Source organism: Harpia harpyja, chromosome 2 (genome assembly GCF_026419915.1).
Source record: "Harpia harpyja isolate bHarHar1 chromosome 2, bHarHar1 primary haplotype, whole genome shotgun sequence".
Lineage (NCBI taxonomy): Eukaryota > Metazoa > Chordata > Aves > Accipitriformes > Accipitridae > Harpia > Harpia harpyja.
The window spans coordinates 527696-551572 of NC_068941.1; the positions used below are offsets into that span (position 1 = coordinate 527696).

General features: G+C 41.7%; 1 protein-coding gene across 2 annotated transcripts in view; it reads left to right on the top strand.

The window, feature by feature from the left end:
- The window catches only part of ANTXR2 (ANTXR cell adhesion molecule 2), a 120362-nt gene that overhangs the window by 29739 nt on the left and 66746 nt on the right, over positions 1-23877 (top strand). For both annotated transcript variants that reach the window (XM_052811503.1, XM_052811510.1), the window contains exons 8-10: positions 1511-1571; positions 2662-2757; positions 7357-7426. In XM_052811503.1, the coding sequence (XP_052667463.1) occupies positions 1511-1571; positions 2662-2757; positions 7357-7426 (227 nt within the window). The remainder of the gene's footprint in view (positions 1-1510; positions 1572-2661; positions 2758-7356; positions 7427-23877) is intronic.

Sequence of the window (23877 nt, forward strand, 5' to 3'; positions counted from 1 at the left end):
TTTGGAGCTTGGCATGCTTTTTGTCACAACAACGACAAATATGTTGTTTCTACTGGGCCTGGATATGTAGCAACAGAAATCACTAGCAAATAGTGTAGATGGGGTGGGGGAAGGGGAAGGAAGGAGAAAGGAGTTAAGAGTAAGAGTTACATTTACTGAGGGGCCAGTTCAGGAACAGGCAGAGTTTTGGCAAATGGAGACGGAGAGGGGATAGTAACAGGTCTTTCTACTATGCGCGTGATTGCAAGGACCTGAACTGATTCCACGTAGTATTATATATGGATGCCTGCTAAAAATATACCACTTATGACACGGAAAGCTATATAAAGACATCGTGAAAGTTTTCTGAGCGGGAGGAAAATTAAAAACCATTGGGAGAAATGACACATTATCGTGTGAAGGTAGAAGAAAGTTGTGGATTGTTTGGGCATGTTTAACCCTACAAGCTTCAAGAGACTCATTCCCTTCGAGTTAGCAGAAATCCCGTTACCTGCTTAGAGAAGGGGATTAACATTTCCGTAATAGGTATCATATCTCCTTCCTGGACAGCAATAACAAATGAGAGATGGAGCCCTGCTGTGGGACTGAGATCCTAGCAGTGGGAAGACAGTATGGTCTCCCGGCTAGATTCCAGCAACAGTTTTAGTCAGACAAGCTCGACCCATTCCTTCTGAGATGCACCATTTTTGAATGGAAAACAAAGTGCTCTGCAGTAGTCAACACCTGGGTGCTATTTATGCCTCTGCTTAAGTGACCAGGGATAACTTCATCACTTAATGTATTTGTAAACAGTAAAACGTGACTTTGCTGAAACTAAGGGTAACATCTGAGACCTTTGTAAGTACAAATCGGTCCAAGGTGTCTAGTTCCTCCTCTCTCTTACATCCCATCCCTTGTATTTCTAAGTCACCTGTAGGAGTATTGTTTTGTCCCAGCCTTTTGGAAGAATACTCCCTGACTGGTTGAAGAATCAAAGCAGGCTGACTGCTACAGCAGTGAAAAAACCCCATCCGACAGAAGGCAGCGCAGTCAAGCACACCGTGTGTTCTTGCTGTGCTTTACATAGGGCAGGATGCCAGCACTTGGAATAACCTGCACTTGGCTTGACCCACAGATTGCTGGAAGACCGCTTTTGACTGGATTAGGTTTTGGATCAGGCTCCTTGTGACTAATTTTTGGCTTAAACATTAAGGCTGGAGTTCATGGAAAATTATGTTAGGGATCTGGACAGAAATTTCAAGACCAAGATCAGACATCATTATGTTTTGAAGACTATCCCGGATTTAACAAACTAATCCAAGTCTTGTGAACTCTTAGGAGACTTGACTGTGCAGGCGTACAGAAGTTTCACATGGTCAAGGCAGTGTCCTACAAAGTCAGACTTAATGCAAATCAAACCTGTAGCTGTGCGCCTGTATCTTCTGGGGATAAGCGTTTGTTTTAAAGTAGTATTTCTCACTGAAATAGCACTCCGAAACCTGTTTATGACTAGTTTCCTCCTTTGCAACAGGTTTTGAAGCAGTCATGTACTGAGATTTTGTATTTGGAGCCATCCAGTGTCTGTGTGGGAGGTAAGTTTTTATAATTCTAAAATAATACTCAATTATTACAGGACTCTGATTTCCTTATTTCACCCAAAGAAAAACCCCAGAGGTCTCTAGAATAAAACATCTCTACATAGAAAAAACCTCAAGGAGTTTAAGAAAGATCAGATCCTTCTCTGTTGACTCATTTTACTCCTCAGAGGAGCTGTCTTCCAGGGCCTACTTTCATAGTTTAGGTAATGCATGTAGTAGGTTGAGATGCATTTATCCGCCCCTCTCCCACTGGTCGTGCTCTGCACTTGCCCTTGTCTTCAAAGCAATTATACTTATTCCATGACACTTGAATAGTATTTTACCTGTGGTCACGGAGTTAGCTTCTGGGAATCCTGGTGACTTACGTTCATATAAATTCTTGACAATATTTCTAGTGCCATGCCCCAAATCTGTGGAGTGTAAGCAGTGAAGCATTTGACTGCATTTTTGTGCATCGAGTGGTAATACATTTAAGTAGAAGAGTTGCACAAAATATTAAGGGCTTGTCTTCTTTCTGGGTTTCACAACCCACACATAGTTTCAGACCAATCAAAAAAAGGTAGTTGCAAAATCTCCTTATTTTGATGTTTCTGTAAAAACATGGATCGTCTCAATGTTTTCACTCCTCCTTTGCACAGTTCACAACTAGTGTGGCCCTTAGGCAACTTCCAGGGAAATAGTACTAAGGAGAAATGTTTTCTTCACCTGGCACTTTAAGTGAGCCTGATCCAGGTTTGGTGAGTCGTCTTGTTACAAGACCCAGATTTCTCATTTATCAGAGTATTCACTGAGAAACTGTTTCTTACCGTGCAGTTGAGCCCCAGATCCTGTTGACAGTCAGAATCAACTTCCAGTTTAATAGGGCTGCCTCAGGGGTAAAGATTTGAGAACAAATCTTTATTTTTCCTATAGTGACCTAACTGAAGAATGCAGTACCAGGGGTCAATTAAAAAGGAGACCTGAGCAAGTCTGAAGCATTACTGTATTGTGGTTCATTTATTGCAGGCTATATTGAAGCTCTACTTGTCTAATTTACTGCAGTGCGCTAAGGATTGGTGATTTCGGGTTTTGCTTTTCTCTCCAGAGGAGTTTCAGGTTGTTCTTAGAGGAAGCGGCTTAACCCTTGGCGGGAAAACCGATGGTGTTACTTGTACCTATCAACTGAATGGAACTACAATTAGTAAGTATTGAAGTTTGACATGATCTGCCTTCAGATTTCCTAATAAGTGTTCTACTTTGCTTCTCGTTACCTCATTTAATTAAAATCGTACGAGGAAAAATATCGAAGAGGAGGAAAGCAGGAAGGCTCTGAGGATTAGTAAGAGGATGCAAGTTACTTCACATCTTGCTCAGGGGTTTGAATTGGCTACCGATTGCCATTAGCTGTAAACTGTGACTGGTGTTCAGCAGCCCAGATGGCTGTGTGAATTAACGTGGTGACAAGTAGGCAGATGTTTGCCAATGAAAAAAACACAACCACAGAGTGTACCAAGTGCCCCTTCTTGTAAGAAGGCCCAGGCCAAGACATAGGCTCTCATCGTGATTCCAAAAGGCACTGTTTTCCGAGGTGCACTTACCTTGTTATCTTGGAGCATCTCTGCCCATTCTGTCTGCTGTACTAGATGTATAGCCGTTGTGCTGTTTGTTTCAGGGGCTTGGCAGGGCGTGGGTGCCCCTCCTGACATGGACTCAGTCCTCTTCGTGGAGCTCCTGCAACAGCATAGAATAAGGCCAAGTCAGAACAGGTGGTACTATTTTGTCCCTGTATTTTGACATGGTTCTTCAGCTCAGTGTCCCAAGCAGCGCTCTCCTCCAGGAGTGGGTCTCGCTGCAACCAGATCCCTAACTGGACTCTAGTTTCCTCACCTGTGGAAAGCAATTCTGTTTCAGACAGAGTGACCGTGGCATCTTTTACGGGCACTTTCCCTGTAGCTTTTTCTGTTTGGGTGGGTTTTTTTTGGGGGGGGTTGTGTGTGTGTGTGGGGGGGGGGCTGTGTGTGTGCAGATGGGCGTTATGTTTTTTTTTTTTTTTTTTATTGTTAGTACTCGCCATTGGCCAGGTGTTACAATCCTTAGTTATTCCTTTGTCAAACTACAAGTGTCACGGGGGAAATTTTTCTGAGTGGAATGCTGCAGAAGTTAGAAAAGCTCTAGAAGTAATTGAGAGGCAGTGCAGACTATTTTCTTCTTGCTATCTGATTAAGTGAGGATGCTCATGGAGAATTTAATTTTCAGTAAAATATTCAGGGCTTGGTCTTCTGAGCAAGAGCTCAGTGCATTAACTTGCAGCAGGGCAGATGAAAAGTCATGCCGGAATTTGGATTAGTCTCCTTGTGTTGCTCTGTTCCCTGAACTGGCACAATGTAGACGATGGTGGAAAAAATGCCATTAATTGAAACCTCCGCCATTTTTTTTATCCAGAAACTAAAGCGGATGGCTAGTGTAAATACATCCAACTTCTTGCTCTAAGTGGTATCCCTTAGAAGCAAGCCAGACTGGAAAATGACCCAAAATGGACCTGTAGAAAAAAAACCCAACTCATTTTTTCCCTACCTACTGTCTGATTTTTGTATTAGCCTGTCTTGAATTCCTACCCAATTTAACATGTGTTTCCAGTACATTTTCTTCCTTGCTCTGGATATCATATATACTTGAATGGGCTGCCAATCTCTCCTGCCTGTTAAATATCTAAAATAATCTGGAAGAATAACAGAATAGCACAGTAGTTCTGGATAAAGGCAACCTGTGTAAATAAAGTCTGCTTGTGTAAATTTCCCTTCAGTTTTAATTCTAATTGTCACCTTTGTTTGCTACATTGAACTGTAGCTTGCTTATTTAAACTTGTTGCACAAATTAGCTTCGTAGAGCTAGAATTTGCAATGTGGCAAAATTATTGCTTCAGTTGTGTATTTATTATCATGGTGTACCTTTCTTACTTGGAGAAGCGGGGAAACAGACTGGTTTAGTTCCAAATGAATAAAACTCATTTCACACTATATGGGGTAAATAGTTGAGACATCAGTTACATGACCTGAAGATAATTAGAACTTAAATTTTCATTAAAGTGGCTGGTTTGCAAGTCATCATCAGGACTCCTCAGTTCTATTCCTGCTTTGCTCCTGACTTCTTGTTTACCATGAGCAGTTACTTCTCTACAACCCAGTCTGTCCATTTGAGAAATTAAAACAATAGCACATACCTTCTTCATGTAAGTGTTTTGAGGCTTGCATCAATATGGTTATGTTTGTAGTGGCATTTGTACCATTCGATACCTTCTGATGGGGAGTGCATTAAGGTACTGGTGGAGATAAGGACCTATAGAACACGAGAGTTAAGGAGGGATTTAGCCATTTTCCATAAGCGTCACAAACGTAAACCTCCTCTGTCCTGCTGGCGGGTGCTACTATCATACTAAAAATTTTGGCATTATTTAGTAGCAATGCTAGCAGCGTACGCCAAATAGACTTACGGTACTTAACGATTGGTAGGTTGCGGTGCTGTTTGAATTCAGGGCTGTGCTGTGCTGCCAATGATTGCTCCTAGGAACTTGGATTTTGATGTGCTCCGTGCTACAAATGGGGGATGAATCCACTGTGGAGGGTGTCCAGAGGAAGCTGACAAGGATGCGCAGAAGTTCAGAACACAAGCTGTAAGGAGGGACAGAAAAATTCAGTTTGTTACATCTACAGGAAGGGAAGAATAGCCAAAGTAATTGTTAATTACGGGCTGCTAAAGGGCTGAAAATAATAAGCTGGACTCTCCCAGTCCACTTGGAAGAGAACAAGAGGCAACAGACTTCAAATTCTGCAACAGATCTAGGTGAAGCATTAGGAGAATGGTTCTCGCTGTAAACATTTCTCGGGCCTGGAATAGGCTACCTAGAAAGCCTTTTAACAGCTTAGATGAGCGTCACTGAAGAATATCTGAAGCATGTTGCCTTCTTTAAATGACCTTTTGAAATATTTTCCGACTCTGGTTTCTTCGATTCTCTGATTGTTTAGTCTTTTATAGCTGTACGGCATGTGTATGTCTGCTTTGCCACAGTAGAAATAAGTATACTTGGATGGGATGAAGCCCTCAAATACTTGCTAGCATCTGATGTGAGAATTTCCAACTAGATCTCTGGGCTGCTTTTTTTTTTTTTTTCCTTGGCTTCAGGAAAGGGTGCGCTAAAGCACACGAAGGGAGGGGAATGGCATAGCGATGTATTTATTATACGTTGCAGCGTAAAAACACAGTCTGCTGTATGGGGTCTTGCCAGAGGCCTGCTACAACCCACCCAGGTTCTCATCTTCAGCAACGGACAACAGCAAATTTTTAGGGAGTAGTATAGGAAGGAAATAGGGAAACTTAATGTGACCCTTACCCTGATACGCAAGCTCATTGTGTACAGCTCTGTGCTGGGCTCGAAGCGCTTTTGTCTCAAAGGAAACCTAAAAGAGAATAGTGGAGCTAGGGTGGTCAAAGGGATAAGAAGGGTGCTTTGAGCAGTAGCAGGAGGAAGGAGGTGGTCCCAAGAAAAGGAAAATCGTTCCTGTGTCGTTGCGTTCTCTATGAAAAACTGGCAGTTGCTCAGCAGAACCCTCACCATTTGAGGGCATAATGGAGGGTACTTGCATGAGGATGTACTTTAATGTTAGAGTTCCCCTAACTGATAGCCTGGGCTGCGCTTTGGGATCAGCCCCAGAGCAAACCGTTATTTTGTCAGTTCTGGTTTTAAAAGATGCATTTGGCATGTTTCTCTTTTTGCATTTATAAAGAACCATTACCAAATGCTAGAAAGGAAACCTGCCAAATGTAGCTGTGGGATAGAAAAATAATCTATGAAACATACCATTAAGACAAAAACATATGGCAATGTGCTAATCCCTCTTCCCCACCTCACAACTAGCCCCAAATCTAGGCCAAGCAGTCAGTGCAGATTATAGCACATAAGAAAAGCTCATTTATGCTAACAGCTCCTCCTCCAGCTGCCCCTGAACTACTTGTATGTCTGCCTCTTCCCTAAATGCAGGACAGAGTTATCTCCAAGTTTATCTGGCAGATCATTTATCTGCTCTCACCCCTAAATCAGAAAATAGTCCATGCTTGCAGGAGCAGCTCCAATAGAGAAAATAACAGTCCTACTGTGGGGAAGTTTGGGAGGATGGTTCTGCACACGGGAGTGGAATTTTTCCCAGCTTACCAAACACATGAGGTAAAAGAGCTCCCTCCTCTCCTTTTCACAGCTGCAGAAAGGGAGCGCTCTGCTGGACATGGTGCTCTACAAATAGATGCTTTATAAGTTTAAGAGATTTGCTAACAGCTAGAGACTCAAAGGCATGAGAAACACTGGAGAAGTAGACACTCCCATCACAGCTAGTAAAAAAATCCTTGAATGCAATGCACAGGGTTGGAGCTAATGAGAAACAAACCTTCATATTCCAACTATTAGGAAACTCTTAATAGTGTTCTCAGTCTTTGCAAAAACAGTCTCGATTCTAGGAAATTCTCTCTCCTGAAGAGCATGAGCTGACTTGAGTAAAATAAAGTAAGCAGCGTAACGTGGGCTCACACTCGCATTTAAAGGCAACTCTGGGTTTGTATGTTCGAGGTGCAGCTTTAAAAAAAGCAGCAGCTTTATTCCCTAACTTGGGCCTGCTTTGCTTGCAAGTTCCGGACATTACCAAACCAGTAACCAGCATACTGTCAGAAGGGAAGGGACTTTATAGCATGTTCACACATCAGCTTCTCATTTACGTAGCACAGTATATTAAACTCATGTGATTTGTTTTTTCAGATGAAAAACCAAAAACAGTGGAATCTGATTTTTTGCTCTGCCCTGCACCAATCCTATACAAAAGCGGCCAGTAAGTACTTGAAACAAATGTCATCCGATGTTTTGCTAGAATTGGACCCATTATTGCTGATGTTTATCATGAGAGGTTTTGGCTAGAGGCAGTCTTTTGTTGGTTTTATGGGGGGTGGTTTGTTGTTGCATTCTTGTGTTATTTCCCTCGTGTATTTGCCAGCTTTGGAATGGGCTTTAAATAGTCATCTGTGACCAAATCAATTTGGACAGTGCCTTAAAAATGAATATTCAGCCAGTTTATTAAACACTGAAAAGGTCTGGCTTGTCATAAGTTTTATGCAGATTAGCTGTTTTAACAGGGCATAATATGCTCTCTTCTGGATAATCTTTAGGCTCATTGTTAAATAGATTACATTATCACTGACACTTACAAGCTATTATTAAAATTATGTGTCAAGATGCGTACCACTGCTCAACATGTAATGATAAAACGAGGCACTAATTTAACAACAGCAGCAATCTCGTAATAGCACAGTGGCTAAACTGCAGTTCTAGCCTTATTCTATGTGTCACTGGCCATGGCTACACATTACTTCTGGCCCTCTGAGAACTAATCCTTCCCTCCTCCTCTCAAATTCAGATGTGCCGTAGGCTTTTAAGATCACTTCAACTTCATTGTTCGGATTTGTGAAATGCTAAGCTGATCAGAAGTCAGAAAAAAGCATGTCAGGTCTTGGCCCTGTAGCAGGGCAAAGGCTTTCGGGCTGTTGACTTTCTCCCTGTTTTACAAGTAGTTCTTCTCAGAGAGTTATTTGGGATGAGGTTAATATTAATCCAGTAGGAAGCACAGCGGTTCCTTACAGCTCTGCATTGTCATTTTTCTGTGGCAATTCTTAGCATTTTAAAAGCTAAGCATATTGCATAGATGATTTTCAGTAGTTAATTTTCTGAGTTAAGCAACAATCAACTGCCTCAGTTGTGGTGTAAGACCAATAGCAAAACCCCAAATGCACATCTGTTTTGTGCATTAAATGGCAACTGGAAGGAGGAGAGTTGGTAGCGGTAGAAGAAAAAAACTCCAGCGATTAGCCCCAGTGGAAGAGAGTGGGGTGAACCACTGCAGAGGAGCTGCATTGTAGCCCCTGCGCAGCCACCGAAGCTCCCCTCTGAGGAGCGAGCGCTGGTTTATGGCAACACAGGGAAAAAAAGCATGGGTGAGAGTTACATGGAGAGCAAAGGAAGGGGATGAGTTTTTAACGCTTTTACGTTTTCCTGATACTCAAGTTGCCTTTTACACAGCTATGCAAACGTTGATCTTGTCCTACATGCAGGAGTTTGTTAGACCTGTGCGCCTTTATGTTAAGCAGCACAGTTGCGCCATTTCAGTTGAGCTAGGCTGCGTGTGGTTGTGTACCGAGTGTACAACAAAACAGCTGTAACAAACTGCTGTAACAAATTGCTGTCTTAGCTAAAACAAGTCAGCACCATTTGCAACTGTAAGAGAACTGATTTTGTCATCAGAACCATGTAATTCAGTCAGGTTAAGAAGCCCTCCTCTCCGTGCCAAGTATTTCAGTGGAGTTACCTTACAACAGAAGAACAGTAGTAGCAAATTAGGCCCCCAGTATTAAGCACCGCAAGACCTGAAGCTGTAAATGCTTTTCCACACACTGTTAGTCTGAGAGTATGTAAACAGCCTATCCTGCCAAAGGAATGTGAAATGCATGGAATATTTATATAAATTAAAGCACAGTGGAAGTTACTTGAACATGCTGCATTTTTTTCTTATTCTGTGAAGAGCTTGTTTGGCCTGTGAAGCGTTATTGAGACAGACAAGTCACCATATTGTAATTGCAGTGTAGATCAAGCACCTAATTACGGCACGTTTCTTCTCAGCAGTGTTCGTAAGAATGAACACATGAGCAATACACATAAAGTTGTACCGCTTCACAGGAAAAAAAATTTTTTTCATAAGTCGCTATGTGAAATATACTTCCGTAACCTGATGTTGAAGTAGTTACAGCTTTGGCCCAGAGATAAACAGTTTGCTATGCAAAAGACTGACAGCTATGAAAGATACGTACATACTTGAACTCTTGACTTTACATTGGCACAGCTCAAGCTATTGCTGGATAACTCCCAGTAATTCCTCATGTAGTGGAGCTAATATTAGTCGCTAATGTAGCAACTACCAGTCTGCTCTTTTTCTAGTGCTCTTTTCAGTGGAATTCAGAGCAACACAAGCAGACAAAGTTAGCTCTGTGACTTTTAAGCCTGCAGCTTTGTTCCTGGGTAAAGACTCACTTAATAGGTTTCATTATATTTTTCTAATTGGAGACACTTCTTGTTGACTGACGAATTTGCAGTTTTCACATGCAGAACAATAGAAACCCACGTGGAATAGATAAAATGGCAAACTACGCAAGATGTTGGGTTGGTAAACCCCCGGTCTCCCGGACTTAACGCCGTTGTATATTTCTACTTTCTTCCCAGCCGCTGGCTGCATTTAGTTAGGAGCCTCCAAAATGCCAGCTGTAGATTTAACCAAGCATTCTTTTCAAAGCCTGTTTTTTCACAATACCATGTAGCAGATGCCTGTGGTATCCTTAGGTTATGTGGCAACATGACCGTGCTGCTTGGGCCATTTAAAATACCTTCTCGTTGTGCCACTTCTGAAGTACAAAATTACATAGTCTGCTTACAAAACCAGCTGATTTTTAAAGTTGCCTGATTAGCTAACAGATGAGAATTACTTGCGATTTCTACATGAGCAACATATGCATTATAAAAAAAATGTCAGAAAGTATTGAAATAATCCAGAAAGGAAAAGTACTACGTATGCTCTGCAGGAAGAAGATGAGGAGACAAACTTGAGTTGAATTGCTTTGCTTCATGTACTTTGAGAGACCACTTATATACCGTGAGGACAAGTGTAACATTACAGCTAAGCTTGTTTACTAAAAAGGACTCTGATTCTACTGCAGTGACCATTTAAAAGCCATATATTTTTAGGGTCTTGTAGAATATTTGAGAAAATCAGTTCCCCTTCTTAGCTCAGGCTTGAATCTACTGTTCTGCCACAGCTCAAGGGAATCAAACTCAAGAAATCTGAGATTTCTTTGACCTCTCTATCGCTTTAGATGTTTCTGTAGTCATTGCGCTTTGGAAAGAAAACAGAGCCCTTGTCTCTTTGGAAGACCAGTACAGGAAAAACTGGTATATTTTTATAAGTCTGCCTTCTTGCTCTACCTTTGCTTCTTTTCTCTTCATTTTGCTCCAAGTTCTTTGAGTACGCATTCAGAAAAGATATCTATAGGCTTGACTTCACAAACAGATGGCTTCTGTTCCTCTAAGCCAGTGGTAAATTCCCCTCTGCCTTCAATGGAAAGCCTGAATTATTCAAAATGAACCAACAGGCTCAGAAATTATCATTGTTCTTAAAGTAGTTCAGAGAACTATGGAAGTTTATTTTTTTATGCAGCTGCAGCGTTGCAGGCCAGCTTCCACCTTTATGCGTCCTGCACTTGAATTCAGACAGTGTTTGCTCTAAGATTAGCTCATAAAGTGAAGTGAGCATTTACCCCTCGGTCCAACAAGATTCATAAGCTTCTCATAACTTGAAACATATTTACTAAATCTATCTGAGCACATGTACGAAACATTGGTTATGTGTTTCAAAACACCAACAGAAGGGCAACCATCAGGTTAAGTGGGATCACTGCTTTGAGTATCACATGGTTTCCATCTCTCAGTTGAGTGACATTTTGACACCCTTGCGGTGAATGGCACTTGACTCTACCTACCTGAGCGGTGCCCTAGGACAGAAGTGGGCAGTATCTTTCTCCTTGGGCTTGTAAGCTTAAGGAATAACAAAGCCAAAAAGGACAAGTCCAAACATAAACCTGAGTGCAGGTGAGAGGTCGCTCGCTGTTACCTTGAATATAAATGCAATCAGATCACATGCAGAGATGGTACAGTCTGCACTACTTTTTTTTAATAACCTTATTTGCCCTCTATTCAAATCACACCGGCTTCAGCTTGCATATATCCCTTCCTACATCCTGTCCAACATGAACAGCTGGTGGCACTTAAAAAGGAAAGATTAAATAGGAATTATTTTTTGTGTGGTAGGAAGGAAAATTACTACGCTTGTATTCCCAAATTCTTAGTTGTCTCCAGTTTCAAAGTAGCTGACTTAAGTTTAGTCTGCAGTGTGCAGTTCACTTGAGAGAAAGCACACAACAATGCATGAGATAATCTGTTACCGATCACCAGATTTTTTTTTTTTTTAATGGATTGCTAGTAGTAAGAGCTCTTGGCAACAGCAAAAGTTCGGCAATAACTTTAAATGTACTTCTAACCAGACATTCCAGTAAGGAGTTACTGAGAGAAAAATTAACCTTACTGAGCAAGTCTTAGCAGAGTCTGAATGTAATTGGAGAATAAATAGGTCAGACTCTTACAAGTATAAGAAAAAGTAACTTTTGTCCTAGAAAGAAAACATAGTGAAAAATGATCTGTAGGACTGAGCACACCTCTTCATGTTTCTGCACTGCAAGTGCTACCTTGAGACATGCTTTTATTTGACTATTAACCAGACTTCTCCTAGGAGGAGCCTGTGTCATTCAAGGCTTTGTTCTTCCTGTTGACAGCGGCTGCTTTGCTTGTTTTGCACTCATTTGTGAATGGGACGGCAGCTCAGAGGGAATTCAGAAACACGAGCAGCATTGTGTGGTTTCTGCACTGTCACTTCTCAGGTCTTTAAATTTCAATATTTTTTTGTTTCTGGTTTATCACTGATTTCCTTATGATCCTGTCTTTACCACTCAGATCTTGTCTCAGCCCTTCGGAATAAAAAGATGAGCGAAGAAATAAGTAACCCTCTCCTTATTTTATGTAGCACCTTCAGCCTTTAAGTAACATATTTCAGGAACTAGCTTAACGACCTATTGCATCCATGCGTCTTCCTCTTAAGTTTCTCAACTTCTCTACATATGAAAATAGAACGTTTTTTTTTATTCTGTTTCACTTCTAGAAAATCAATTGTTTTTTCCACAGCAGGAAGTAAGTCCTGTAATGTTTAGTAATGCTATCTGGCTGCTTATGGTTGACAGTTTGCACTACCTGCCCTCTGTCTATTTTTGTTAGAGCTGGTGCTAAAACAAGCTCTATTACTTTCCTTTTTAATACCTTTTTTTGTAGCCTGTGGTAGCCCGAATGCAGGCAAGAGTTTTCTCATTCTCTGGCCAGAGTTTTGATAGTGTGATTTTTATCTCTGAAGTTCAGATTTAGGGCAGAATTAGCTGCTCCACTTTTTGCTGTGGATCACATGCAGGGCTGAGGGTTGAAAACAATGGGAATTAACCACAAGCTTCAAGTTAAACATGGCTTTGAGAGCATTCTCTCAATAGGGGCTTAAGGGAAGCCAGTATTCTGTCTTCTGGAAGAGCTTGTAGCTCTGTGCAGTTGGAGAAGTAGACCTGTGAATCCGGTGCATTTCTTCCTATGGGTTTCTGACAAAATAACGTAAAAACAGTTTAAAGTAAAACAGTACTGTGGGAGTCCCTTTAAAACATATTCATTGCAGTTTACAGGACGCACCAAGAAGTTCCTGCTCACTACTTCAGGGGCCTAGAGCACCCTTTACAGCAGCTATGCAGCTGAAGACTAAAACTAGCTGAAAGCCCAGGAATTCACACCCAAGCTGTCACTGGCACTCTTGTCCTGGGAAACAATCTTCCAATACAAAGAGGAAGCACATGCTTCATACTTAATTCTGGGTGCTTGGAGTGAAAGATGTTGCCGTGACAGTGGAACAGTGGTACTTTGAGTCTTGCTTTCCGGTTTCAGAGTGTCATTTTTTTTAGTACCAGCACCAGATTTAAGAGGAAGAGCATGGACACATGAAAGGAAACAGACACAGTGAAGATGAATGGATTGTGGGCTCCGTCCTGCCAATTACCTCATTTGGTTTCTAGACAGCTGCTCTCATTCGAGAGCAGCTGAAAGGTGTTCTACAAAATGGTTGTCATGGCAGGCTTCTAAGAAAGGATTCTAACTGTTCCCCCCCTGCCCTGACTAGCTCAAAGATAGAGCATATTATGCCTTGACTCCATCCACTGCTTCTTGTGACGTGAACCTGGGAGCCAAAAACTTAAAAATTACTTTTGAAGTGCACCTCCTGGGGAACAAGAGCATGTTACATTGGCCAGCAATGTTTCCGAGTTCATTATGCAGGCAGAATGCTACGCAAGTGCTTGCATCTTCAGGGATATGTACAATACATGCAGGAGCAGCGAAGCCATCCTTTTTCGAGTTTGACTTGACTATACTCAGAAAAAACTTTTTCCACTGCTAATTCCCTTCTCTTCTCCAACACCTGTAGATCCTTAAACAAGCCTCCCTGCTCCCTCCCATGTGCTAGTATACTTGCAGTATTAAGAGGCACATAGTTAAGGCATTCACCTGGAGCATTGCGGTTTTCATTACTACATGGCAATCAGATTTCATAAATCTGTTTTTTACTGCAGCTTCTTTATGGGATGTTTACTTTTCACCTCCTTTTCCCTGTGGTTGGTAACGGTTCTGAAGAAGTAAAAGCACTGTTAAAGAAGTGATGCTTTTTGTAAGGTGACTGATGTTTAATGTGTTTGCCTAATTAACTTCTGGCTAATAATTCTAACCCATTAAGTAGCTAGTTAGTACATGCTTCGAATAAACACATCTGGTCCTGCGATGAGTGAAGGTTCTGCCTGTGTGTGGGTGACAGATGTGATGGTAGTTTCCCCAGTGCTCTCTTTTAAATAATTAACAGCACACTGGTGAAGTAGCCTTCGACAGACAGCCTCAAAGCCAGCTGTATAGTCTCAGAGCTGGGTCTGTGGACATGCGCCTCATCTCGTTAGTCTGCTCCAGCTATTACATTCCCTCTTCTTTGGTATTTCAAAAGCTACATGCAGCTCTAAGAAATACCCTTTTAAATAACTTTGGACTCTTGGCTTCTGATCTGAAAGGCAGCAGGAGAAGGAATAATACATCAGGCCACCCAAGGGGCAAATAGTTTTGAATTCACAAGCCTTGCAGATTGATCTCTCTTACCAAACAAAGGGCATTTGAAACAGTCCCGCCCTGCTGTTTCATTACTTGGAGTTGCTGGGCTAGGTTTGGAAACAACCTTCTTTTGAAGGAGATGTCATCCTGTGGTAGCCTACTTCTTTATGTGGTCAGTAACTTCCTAGGCTGGAACAGCTGGTAATTCTTATCAATCTCAAAGAGTGAGAAAAGCTAAGATTAGTTACATGCAGAAGAGATAATTCCTTCCAACTCAGCTGTCATTTTGTTTGTCAGTTTTTGGCTTTTTCTGGTGGGGCTGTTTAAAGTTATTTTTTTTTTCCAGATGGAGGGAGGAATTATGTCAATAAATTAAATAAACAGCAGGGTATTTTGCAAGAGACTAATTTGCACAAAAATTACTTCTTAAAAATGAGACTTGAGTTCTTCCTTACCAAAGGGCAAGGTAAGATTTATTCCTACTTATGAGGGTCCATGAACCCTGATCATTCTGTGCCTATACCATAATGGTTAACATGCAGCTGTCATTAGTTCTAGCGGTACAGGCTCGGTCTGTGACCTTTGTTTTGTAAGGCATCAACAATAGCACAGCTGCCCCTGCATAGTTGAGATCTCAAACCTGCAATTTGGCAAGAGGAACAGAACAAATTGGATAAATATACATAAACACATTGTGAAGGAAGGGAAAACAGAACAGAATGAACCAGAGCATCATCCTACAACTTGTTTGATAGGGATGATTTAAGTAGGCATATGGTATAGTTAAATGTGCTTTCTAAAACATTGGCCCGATTCTTCAAGCAAATATGAAATAAATATCTAAATAGAAAGAGAGCTGATACAGTATCATTAGTTCTCTCAAAGGAAGCATATGAATGCCTTTGGAAATGTGTGTGAGTGGGGGCTGGGCGTGAATGATAAGCAGATTTACATTCCCCCACAAAAAGTGTCATTAACTTATTGTCAAGATTACACAGTTGTACTTCCCTCTAACACTGCAAGCATTAAAAAAACAAGTAGGCAATAAGCTAATACTTAGACCTAACCCAGCACTAATTTTCACATCTTACTAGCTCAGGGTTGGCATAACAGACCACTGCAGCCACTGTAATACCTCTCTCACAGACAGTTTCCATCCAACAGTCACCCTGCCTACCATGCGCATGCTTAACAACTAAAAATCATTGCTGTGCTCATCCTACATTGTGACCTTTCAATGCTCTGTTATTTAGTAACTCAATAACAGTTGTAAAGTTAAAATTAGCCTTTGTCTTTTTGCGTTCCTTTTACCAGATGAAAAAAACCACAAAGTAGATAAGCTAAGAGATTCTGAATATGTTACTATAAGTCCAAACATATTTAAGCGATGTTCTTCACAAGTCACACCGGGTGTATCTCCCACATAAGCTGCATGCAAATGCTCAAGTACACAAAACCATGCGACTTCCAGAGCTCCTAGATAAACATACGAGATGACCTGTTTATTCAGACAAGCTCATAACTTCGTCAAGTTCATAAATTTTAATAGAACATTCATTTGTCTGCCTTAAGGAGTATTGAGAAAAGTTGCGTGTAACAATTGAGTTTTCTTGTGACATGGAAATGGGTAGCTGAAAACCAGATAAAGGAGATAATTACTGTTGTTTCCTACGGCTATGGCTGGAATTACTGTTATTCTTTTTATTTTGTCACTTTTTCCTCCTTGGCTGATAAAAGTAAAATTTTTCGAAACATGTTGCAAGCACAGAGAAGAAGTGCCAAGAAAGGCAAGTTGTATGCAAGCTGCGGATTTGACTTGTGTATCTTTCAGAGTCATTTAAAAAAGGATTAATATTTCATGGGGTGTGTTGAGCAGTTTCTGTTCTCTTTCCAACTAACAAGTTCCATTTACCGTCTTTTTATGGTATTGTTGACTAAATAGCCTTATCGTAACCTTTGTGACAATTAAAGCAAGAGACTAATCTGGCCACAGAACTAAACTACTCGTTCATGTAAGGGGCAATGGGTGTGATGAGTACCTAGCCACTTGAAAATTAAGCAACTTATTCAAATATTCAAGCGTGGATTTAAGGACCCATTTTCAAAGCATCATCCTCAGTCTATAAACTACGTTGCAACTACATATTGCTTAAAGAACACCTTGTCCAGAGAAAAAGAGAGCAATTAAAATTAGGATTCAAGAGGATTTCTCAGTTAAGAGATAACTTGTCGACTAAGGTATTGCACATTTCAGATAATACCACTTTTTATTATAAAAAGTGAAAAGCACAATAAACCCACGTGACTAATTATCTCTCAGTAACTGGTTGTACAGTTGTACCTTAGGAAGTGCTCGGTGGAAGGGAACAGGCAGTCCGGTGTTGCAGAAAGAGCTACCAGCCATCAGGACAAACACTGGGCTTCCTATAGCTTGTCAGCCTTGCCTTTCTGCGCATAGCAGCTGAGCAGTTCTCTAACACAGGGGATGTAACCATAGCACGCACACACACACACACACACACACACACAAAAAAAGGAAATAAGCACTGACTGCTTGCCCCCTTTTTACTTCCTGCTGCCCTTGTCAGCCACTTGAGTTCCTTGTGCTCACAAACTGGAAGGATACCATCTCCAAATCAGGTTGTTTTCACCTGTCGTTCTTATTCCAGAGCCTCTGTGCTCAGGCGACCGGAATACTTCTCCATCATAGATGTACTCATGGCTAATTAGGCCCATTGATTTGATATTAACGTTATCCTTCAATGTAAACAGCTGTTCTTCCCCACTAGCACTGGGTAAAGAGAGTTGATGTCAATCAGATCCTTTCCCACTTGGACTAATTCCTTTCTTTGCAAAGTCACTGAGACTTCGCATTTATTTTCAGCACCAGCAGTTCAGCTGTTTTTTTTCCCTATGCAAGCATTTTGTTCCAACAAAAATAAAAAAGAGTATGGTTACCAATTACTGGTTACTCACATGGTACAATCTCCCTCCTCTGAAAGAGCTAGAGAAATAAAGTCAGGTAAGGGGAAACCAGAAATATGGCTGGATTAGGCTTAATGTCTGTTATAAATATTAACTTCTGAAAATATTTTAGAAATACATTTAGTTTGACACAATTAGATTATAATGGGAACTATTCACAGATGGAAACATCCTCAATGAATTGTATAGGCTAACTGGCTCCTAAGACATATGGATCTGATGTTAAGATCAGTAGTAATTTCTAATGCAGTCCTTCACGTTCCTCAATAGGGCACATAGTGTTCCCAGAGCATTAAGAAAGAGTGCGTGAGCAGAACTAAGTGCTTAATATTATGCAGTGGACATAGTATCCTGAGCTGAATTAATAGACTAATTTAACATAATAATGACATTTCACACCCTGTTACTGCAGGTTCCCATGATTCCATGAGATCAGAGCTAATTCATTGCTGGCTTCCAGTTCTTTCAAATTCACTAGCAATTTCCAGCGGTGAAATACTTACATATCTCTACATTTCTGACCGTTTCCCGTGGAAAGCCAAACGCAGATACACAGTATATTGAACACTCCATTGAGAAAGCTAGATAGTTCTGGGGTAACGAGGGGATTCTGAGAGAACCGTAACTTGAATTTATGTCAGTGCTAAGCTACACCAAGGCGGGGGCGGGGGGGGAAGTTTATACTAATTCTTTACCAAAATCCCAAAACCATGGTAATGATTTGCATAGAGTGCAGGTCTTGCTGTCCTCGGGAAAAATAAATAAATAAATATTCTTTTTTATGCCTGTGTGGTTGGAGGGAGGAAACAACTCTGACCATTTCTCGTAACTGCAGATTATTAATTGTCCCCAGTAGAGTCCCTATCAACTCGAGTAAACTGTTTCCTGTGCTTCCCAGGCATAGGTGACCCTTGGCACAGTGGAACTGCACCGAACATTTGGCAGGCGAGGTTTGTAACCCTGCTCCAAGGGAACTTGCTGTGTCCTTATGCAGCTGGGGCTTTTGATCTAGGAAGCACAACAAAACCAGAAGCATGGACTTGAAATACCTTACTCTGTGGCTTTGTGTTGCCTCATTCTGCTGCAGGGATGCGTCCCGAGATGCAGAGAGTCAGATTCGTGGTCCTGGAGTGTTTGTTAACCGAGAACAGGGGAAAGGATACTCTGTGCTTTGGTTGGTGAGAATGTGTGGGTAAATATAAGTTGTATCCCCAGCAAATAACGGCCAACGATTTCAGACTCAAGTTGGTCAGATGAAAGCCCTGTGCCCATACAGTGAGACGGGAGCTGACCCCAGTGAGACACCATCACCTATCACTCAGAGTCCAGCAGCTGTCTCCCCTACCCTATAGCTGAGCATTGGTTGTCTCTCTGTGTATGCCACTACCCCTGCTTTACAACCTTTAAGCAGAAAATGAGGGGTGCCATGGCAAAGGCTGCCTCACCTGGCACTAAAAATTTCAGTCTGCCTCCCAAGGTGAGGTCGGTAGCTTTTGGCCATGGAGCTTTTCCTTCAAACTCTAAAACACTAAATACTTGCACTGAATGACACCTTGTATTTGCTCCAGCTGTGAACAGTGGTGAATATTTCTGTGTTAAAAACTTGAACGTGCCATTCAAAATAAAGCATGGTCACGGTGGCACCCCTTTGTGCCACCAGACTGTTGTGTAGGGGATGGTAAATTACATGGGGGTAAAGTGATAGGCATGCAAAAATTTATACTGAAATCGGTAGTTCCACCAAACCCTTCTCCCACCACTGTTACTGTTTTTTCCAGTGTGCGATTTCTCTATACATAAATATATACGTATGCAAACACATACATGCATGCATATATATGTATAGATCTATTTAGAACACGTACACACACACACTTACTACTGGCTTACCAATACTAACTGTGTAATAAAGCTATATATTAATTCATAGAGGCAGGTTTTCTAAGGGAAAGCACCCTTTTAAATACGTAGATCTATTTTTTTCCTTCCTACTATGTACAGCATTTTAGCTATTTCAATGCTCGCACTTGATTCTAAAATACCTTTGTCACCATAATTTTAGTAACTTTTTGAGCAGTTGCCAGTTTAATTTTCAGTGCGTGAAAATTGGAGGTAAATTATTTATTACTTCCAGCAAATGTCTTTCACAATTTTATTTAATTTTTTCATCTTTTTTAATGGGTCATAAAATGGCAGTCTTTTATTGGATACTCGTAAAGTAAGGAGCAAATGAATACTTTGCAAATAGGTTACCGTGGATTGAAATGTCAGCTGTATTTCACAGGGTATGAAATTCTTCAGACCAGAGCTGTAGTGACATATGGCAGTGGGCCACGTTCCTCTTCTGTAACAATAAAACAGCAGTGGACATAAAGGAAAGAAAGAATTGCAATTGTTGGGTCTTCTCAGGTTACATTTTTTTGGTAAATTATTTATTAGAGCAGCCAACGGGCCATGACTGATGCAGTTTAGTTGCAAGAGTCTTGTGGTTAACTTTGGTCATAAATAAGAACATTTTTTAAAAGCTCTTTTCAGACTAAGTTTTCCAGGATTGATTCCCATCCAAAAAGTGATACTTCACAGACAAAATATAGGAAAATCCCTTTCACATTGAGCAAGGGCTATGAACTGTAAATAAAACCCAGAGTTTTTCCTGTTACAGTGAAATAGATTTAAAAGTATGGACCACTGGAACGTTGCACATTAGACCTGTGGTACATAAAAAGCAATAGCGTTTGTGAGTATCTGCACAGCATGTTAATTACAGATGCTTATTAGCTCAAGTTTGCTATCTCTTTGATACCGCTTTACTCAAGTGCTGTGTCAGAATTGATCAGAAGATAGGAATGAGCATCCTGGCTAAAAGCCTTAAAAAGATGCTGGCTTTGGGCACTGCTGCATTTTTGAGGAACAGCGTGAAGGGCTGCACTTGTCTTTCCCGGGAGGCTTGTTCCCGCAGCCGTGTTTTTTCAAGCTAGACATAGAGAAGCTGGTTGACACCTTGTGTTCTTGGGTATAACCGTGCATGGCATGAGCGGGCCTCGATTACTAGAACCGCTGATTGTTACCCTTGGGGTCTGCTTCTCCTTCCCGTGTGCGCAGATGTAAAATCCACACCGTGACCCACGCAGAATGTGTCACACAGCAAAGGTGAGGTTTCAGCCGAGCATCAGAGGATGTCTTCCTGGGTTGCTACAGCAACAGCAACATTTACACTTCCCGATTCTTTGTGGGTTTTATTCAGGGTTCACCTGAGGAGATAATCTCTTCTGCAGCAGCTTTCAAGAGCTCAACACTTGTTTTTTGCTCTGTGCTGGTACGAAACTAGTATCAGTCTAACCCTTCCTTGCAAAAATAAGGTTGTGTCAAAAGGTCCGTTTCCCTTCAGGGACAGTCTGCCCTGGCAGGCATAGCTGCGCTGTTCGGGTGTGACCAGATTCACAGTGAATTGGGCACAGTGAGGGTTCAAACGCGGGCCTCACAGGCCAGGATGGTCTTTCTTTTGGTGCTAGGGTGGGACACTGACACCTTCTCTTGTCTTGTCTTGCTCTCTCTACATACCTCAGCAGAAGGAAAGGCAATTTTCCCTGAGTCTTTGGAAAGCAATTAAGATACTATGGGTGTAGTCATGTAAACCACATAAATAATTGCTGGGAGATCTGGCCATACAGGCTTACAAAACCAGGCATTTAGTGCCTGTGGAGACACTTTTGAGGCGTTTCTGATCACCTCCACCAGGGAGACGGAAGGGATGGTCTTATGACCAGCTGACCAAAATCTGTGCTGCTCCCTCCCTCCTGAGCTAAGCCTGTCATGAAAAATCACTGCAGTCTCATAACCCGTTAAATTGTAGTTCTCCAGTCTACAGAAAAAAGCATCAGCAGAGGCCCAAAGATTTAGAAATGTTATCTGGTGACGTAGGCTGGTTCAGCTCTTAGCTGATTTGAATTTTACTGAAGGAACCTGACACTCACAAAATACTGACAATCACCAGTGGGAAATGAAGGTGCCCCAAATATAGAACCACTGCTGAATACCGCTTTATTTTCAAAATATTTGCAGTTCACGCAGAGTGCTGAGCTAAAAGCCTCACACATGTGGACAGTTACTAGTAAACACTGGATGTGTTTATGTGTACGTCTCTCTTGGATGTTTGTGAATGAGCGAGTAGAAGAAATAGGACACCTAGTTTTTGGAACTCCAAATTTGAAGGGGTAGCGTTTATAGGAATCAGAAGTACACAGAGCCCATCAAACAGGTGGATGCTTAAGAAATGAAAACCCACATTTCTTATACCCTACAGACATGACTGTTTCAGGAAGGAAGTGATTTTGTATGTTGACGGATTCATCCTTTTGAAGATGAGATAATTATCCGTGTGAGTTCACTTTGTGGCTTCTAGAACTGAGCAAGTATCAAAATCTCAAATGGCTTATCCCTGCAGCTGTGGTTCAGAATGGAAGTTGATAGGGAAACTGGTTGTTCCTACTGCTTTGTATCTGTGCTGACAGCTGATGTGTTCAGTGAGCCTGTTGCTCGGGATAATTGTCAGACCGTCTGACAGCCAAAGGTTGGGGGAATGCTAAGCTTGACAGTAGCGAGGTGGCACATGGCACCAGGGACTCGAGACCGGCTCTTACCGCAGTCCGTGGGAGTCAGTGAGCTGTGGACCCGGCTCTTCTTTAGACACACGGGTTATCGGTGCCCTTTTCCGTGGCCGTCTGCACTGCCGGAACGGTGTACAGAGGCGTTGCTGTGAATGAGGATCAGATCCGTAGACGTCACTGGCAGCGGAGTTCAGTCCCAGAGGGAAACAGGAGCTTGCTCAGTGGCACCTCTTAAAGATACGGGTAAGCTCCCCATTTTAGTAACTGTCTGTAATAACTGGCCTTCAGTAACTGGCCTGAGCAGACTTTGTGGTATGCTTCTGTTCAGTTAATGGCAAGTTTCTTCCTGGGCATTTTGCTGGACCGAGATTTTTGTGCCACTTTTGAGGATCTGTTTCCACCAACTCACGTGCACTGATAGGAATTGTTTATTTGTCATTTACCTGGTAGCGCCCGAGTGTGGCTCTGTTCTGAAGCTAAGAAAAACAGCTTCAAATGCTGGAGTTGTGTCCCTGTGACCCTGCCCGCTCGGCACACCACCTCTCTGGGACTCGGGCAAGTCGTGTAAGAGAACAGATTACAGACCTCCCTACTCGCTGTTTTTCTCCTAAATCCCAGGTAGAATATTTAGATAAGGGAATGGAGCTGCAATGTAGCTCTCAGGGCGTGTACAGCACATTAGCCGAGCAAACGTTTTTTGGTGGGACTGGAATTTAAAGCTGCCTTTTCTAGTAGAGGACAGTAGTGGTAACGTTACCACTTCTCAATCCATCGGGGAATCCCCGTTTGAGTGGAGCTCGTCAGTGGACATAAACAGAGGCCAGCTCTATGTTGCAAACAGTAAGGTGTAAACATGGGCAGTAGTCCACTTGGAAATCTTAGGTATTACACAAAATTTTTCGTACAACCCTAGTGAGTTCAAGGAAATGTCAAGATCCACAAGATGGCTGGGCAATGATCCTTTTCTTTGGTATGGGTTAAGATGGTCTTCTGGAGTGTTTTATCCAAACGTCTTTCAGGTTCCCGTTTCGCTCAATTTGCTAACAAAGACCATCTAAAAAAATAGCTTCATTTCTTAATAGCTAAATTAGACAAACCATGCATGTTTCAGCCAAGACTCACCAAGCTCACGGTGGCCAACAGCGTAAGCGTGGTAGCTACAGAAGACTGCTAGTAAAAGACCAATACAGATGTTCCATACGAAGGCAAGAGCGAACCGTCCCTATAAATTTAAGAAAATAATACGTATCGCAGCGGGAGTACGTAGTTTGCTGCATGACACAGGGAAGGTAGAAGAAAAAAGGGTGACTTTTGCTTCAAGCTTTAATGCACAAGAGGGAAATGGAGTGAGAAGTTTAACAGGATTGATTGTCAAGTCTTGAAAGCTAGACCTTTTCTGGGGGAGCCAAGAAAGCCCAATACCTAAGTCATAGGTCCAGGAATTCCTAAGATACGCTGTCACTCTCTCACACTGGAACAGTTAGTGTGAAATGCAGAATTTTAGCGAGTTAGAATATCCACCTTTGGGATAAGCCACAATGCGCACCTAGATTTTTGCTGACAAATCCGTCAGGGTGCGGGGGAGCAGCCTGGAGGTTGTGAGCATAGGAAGCATTGCTGCAAAAGAAGTAATTTGTTTCCTAAAGATCTAAGGGATATGTGGAAGCCTACTTTTATGAAGACCTGTATGAAATAATTTATATGATCATTTTAGTGGACTTAGCAGGTTTTTTGTGTAGGCTTTCTTATACAGGAGGATGAAATTAAACATGAGTAGCAGTTAGAGGCACTGCTAGCATAGTGAGAACATGCCTCAACAGTACTTTATTTCTCTTCTGAAGTTTCAAATGTGTTTTGTTTCCTAGTT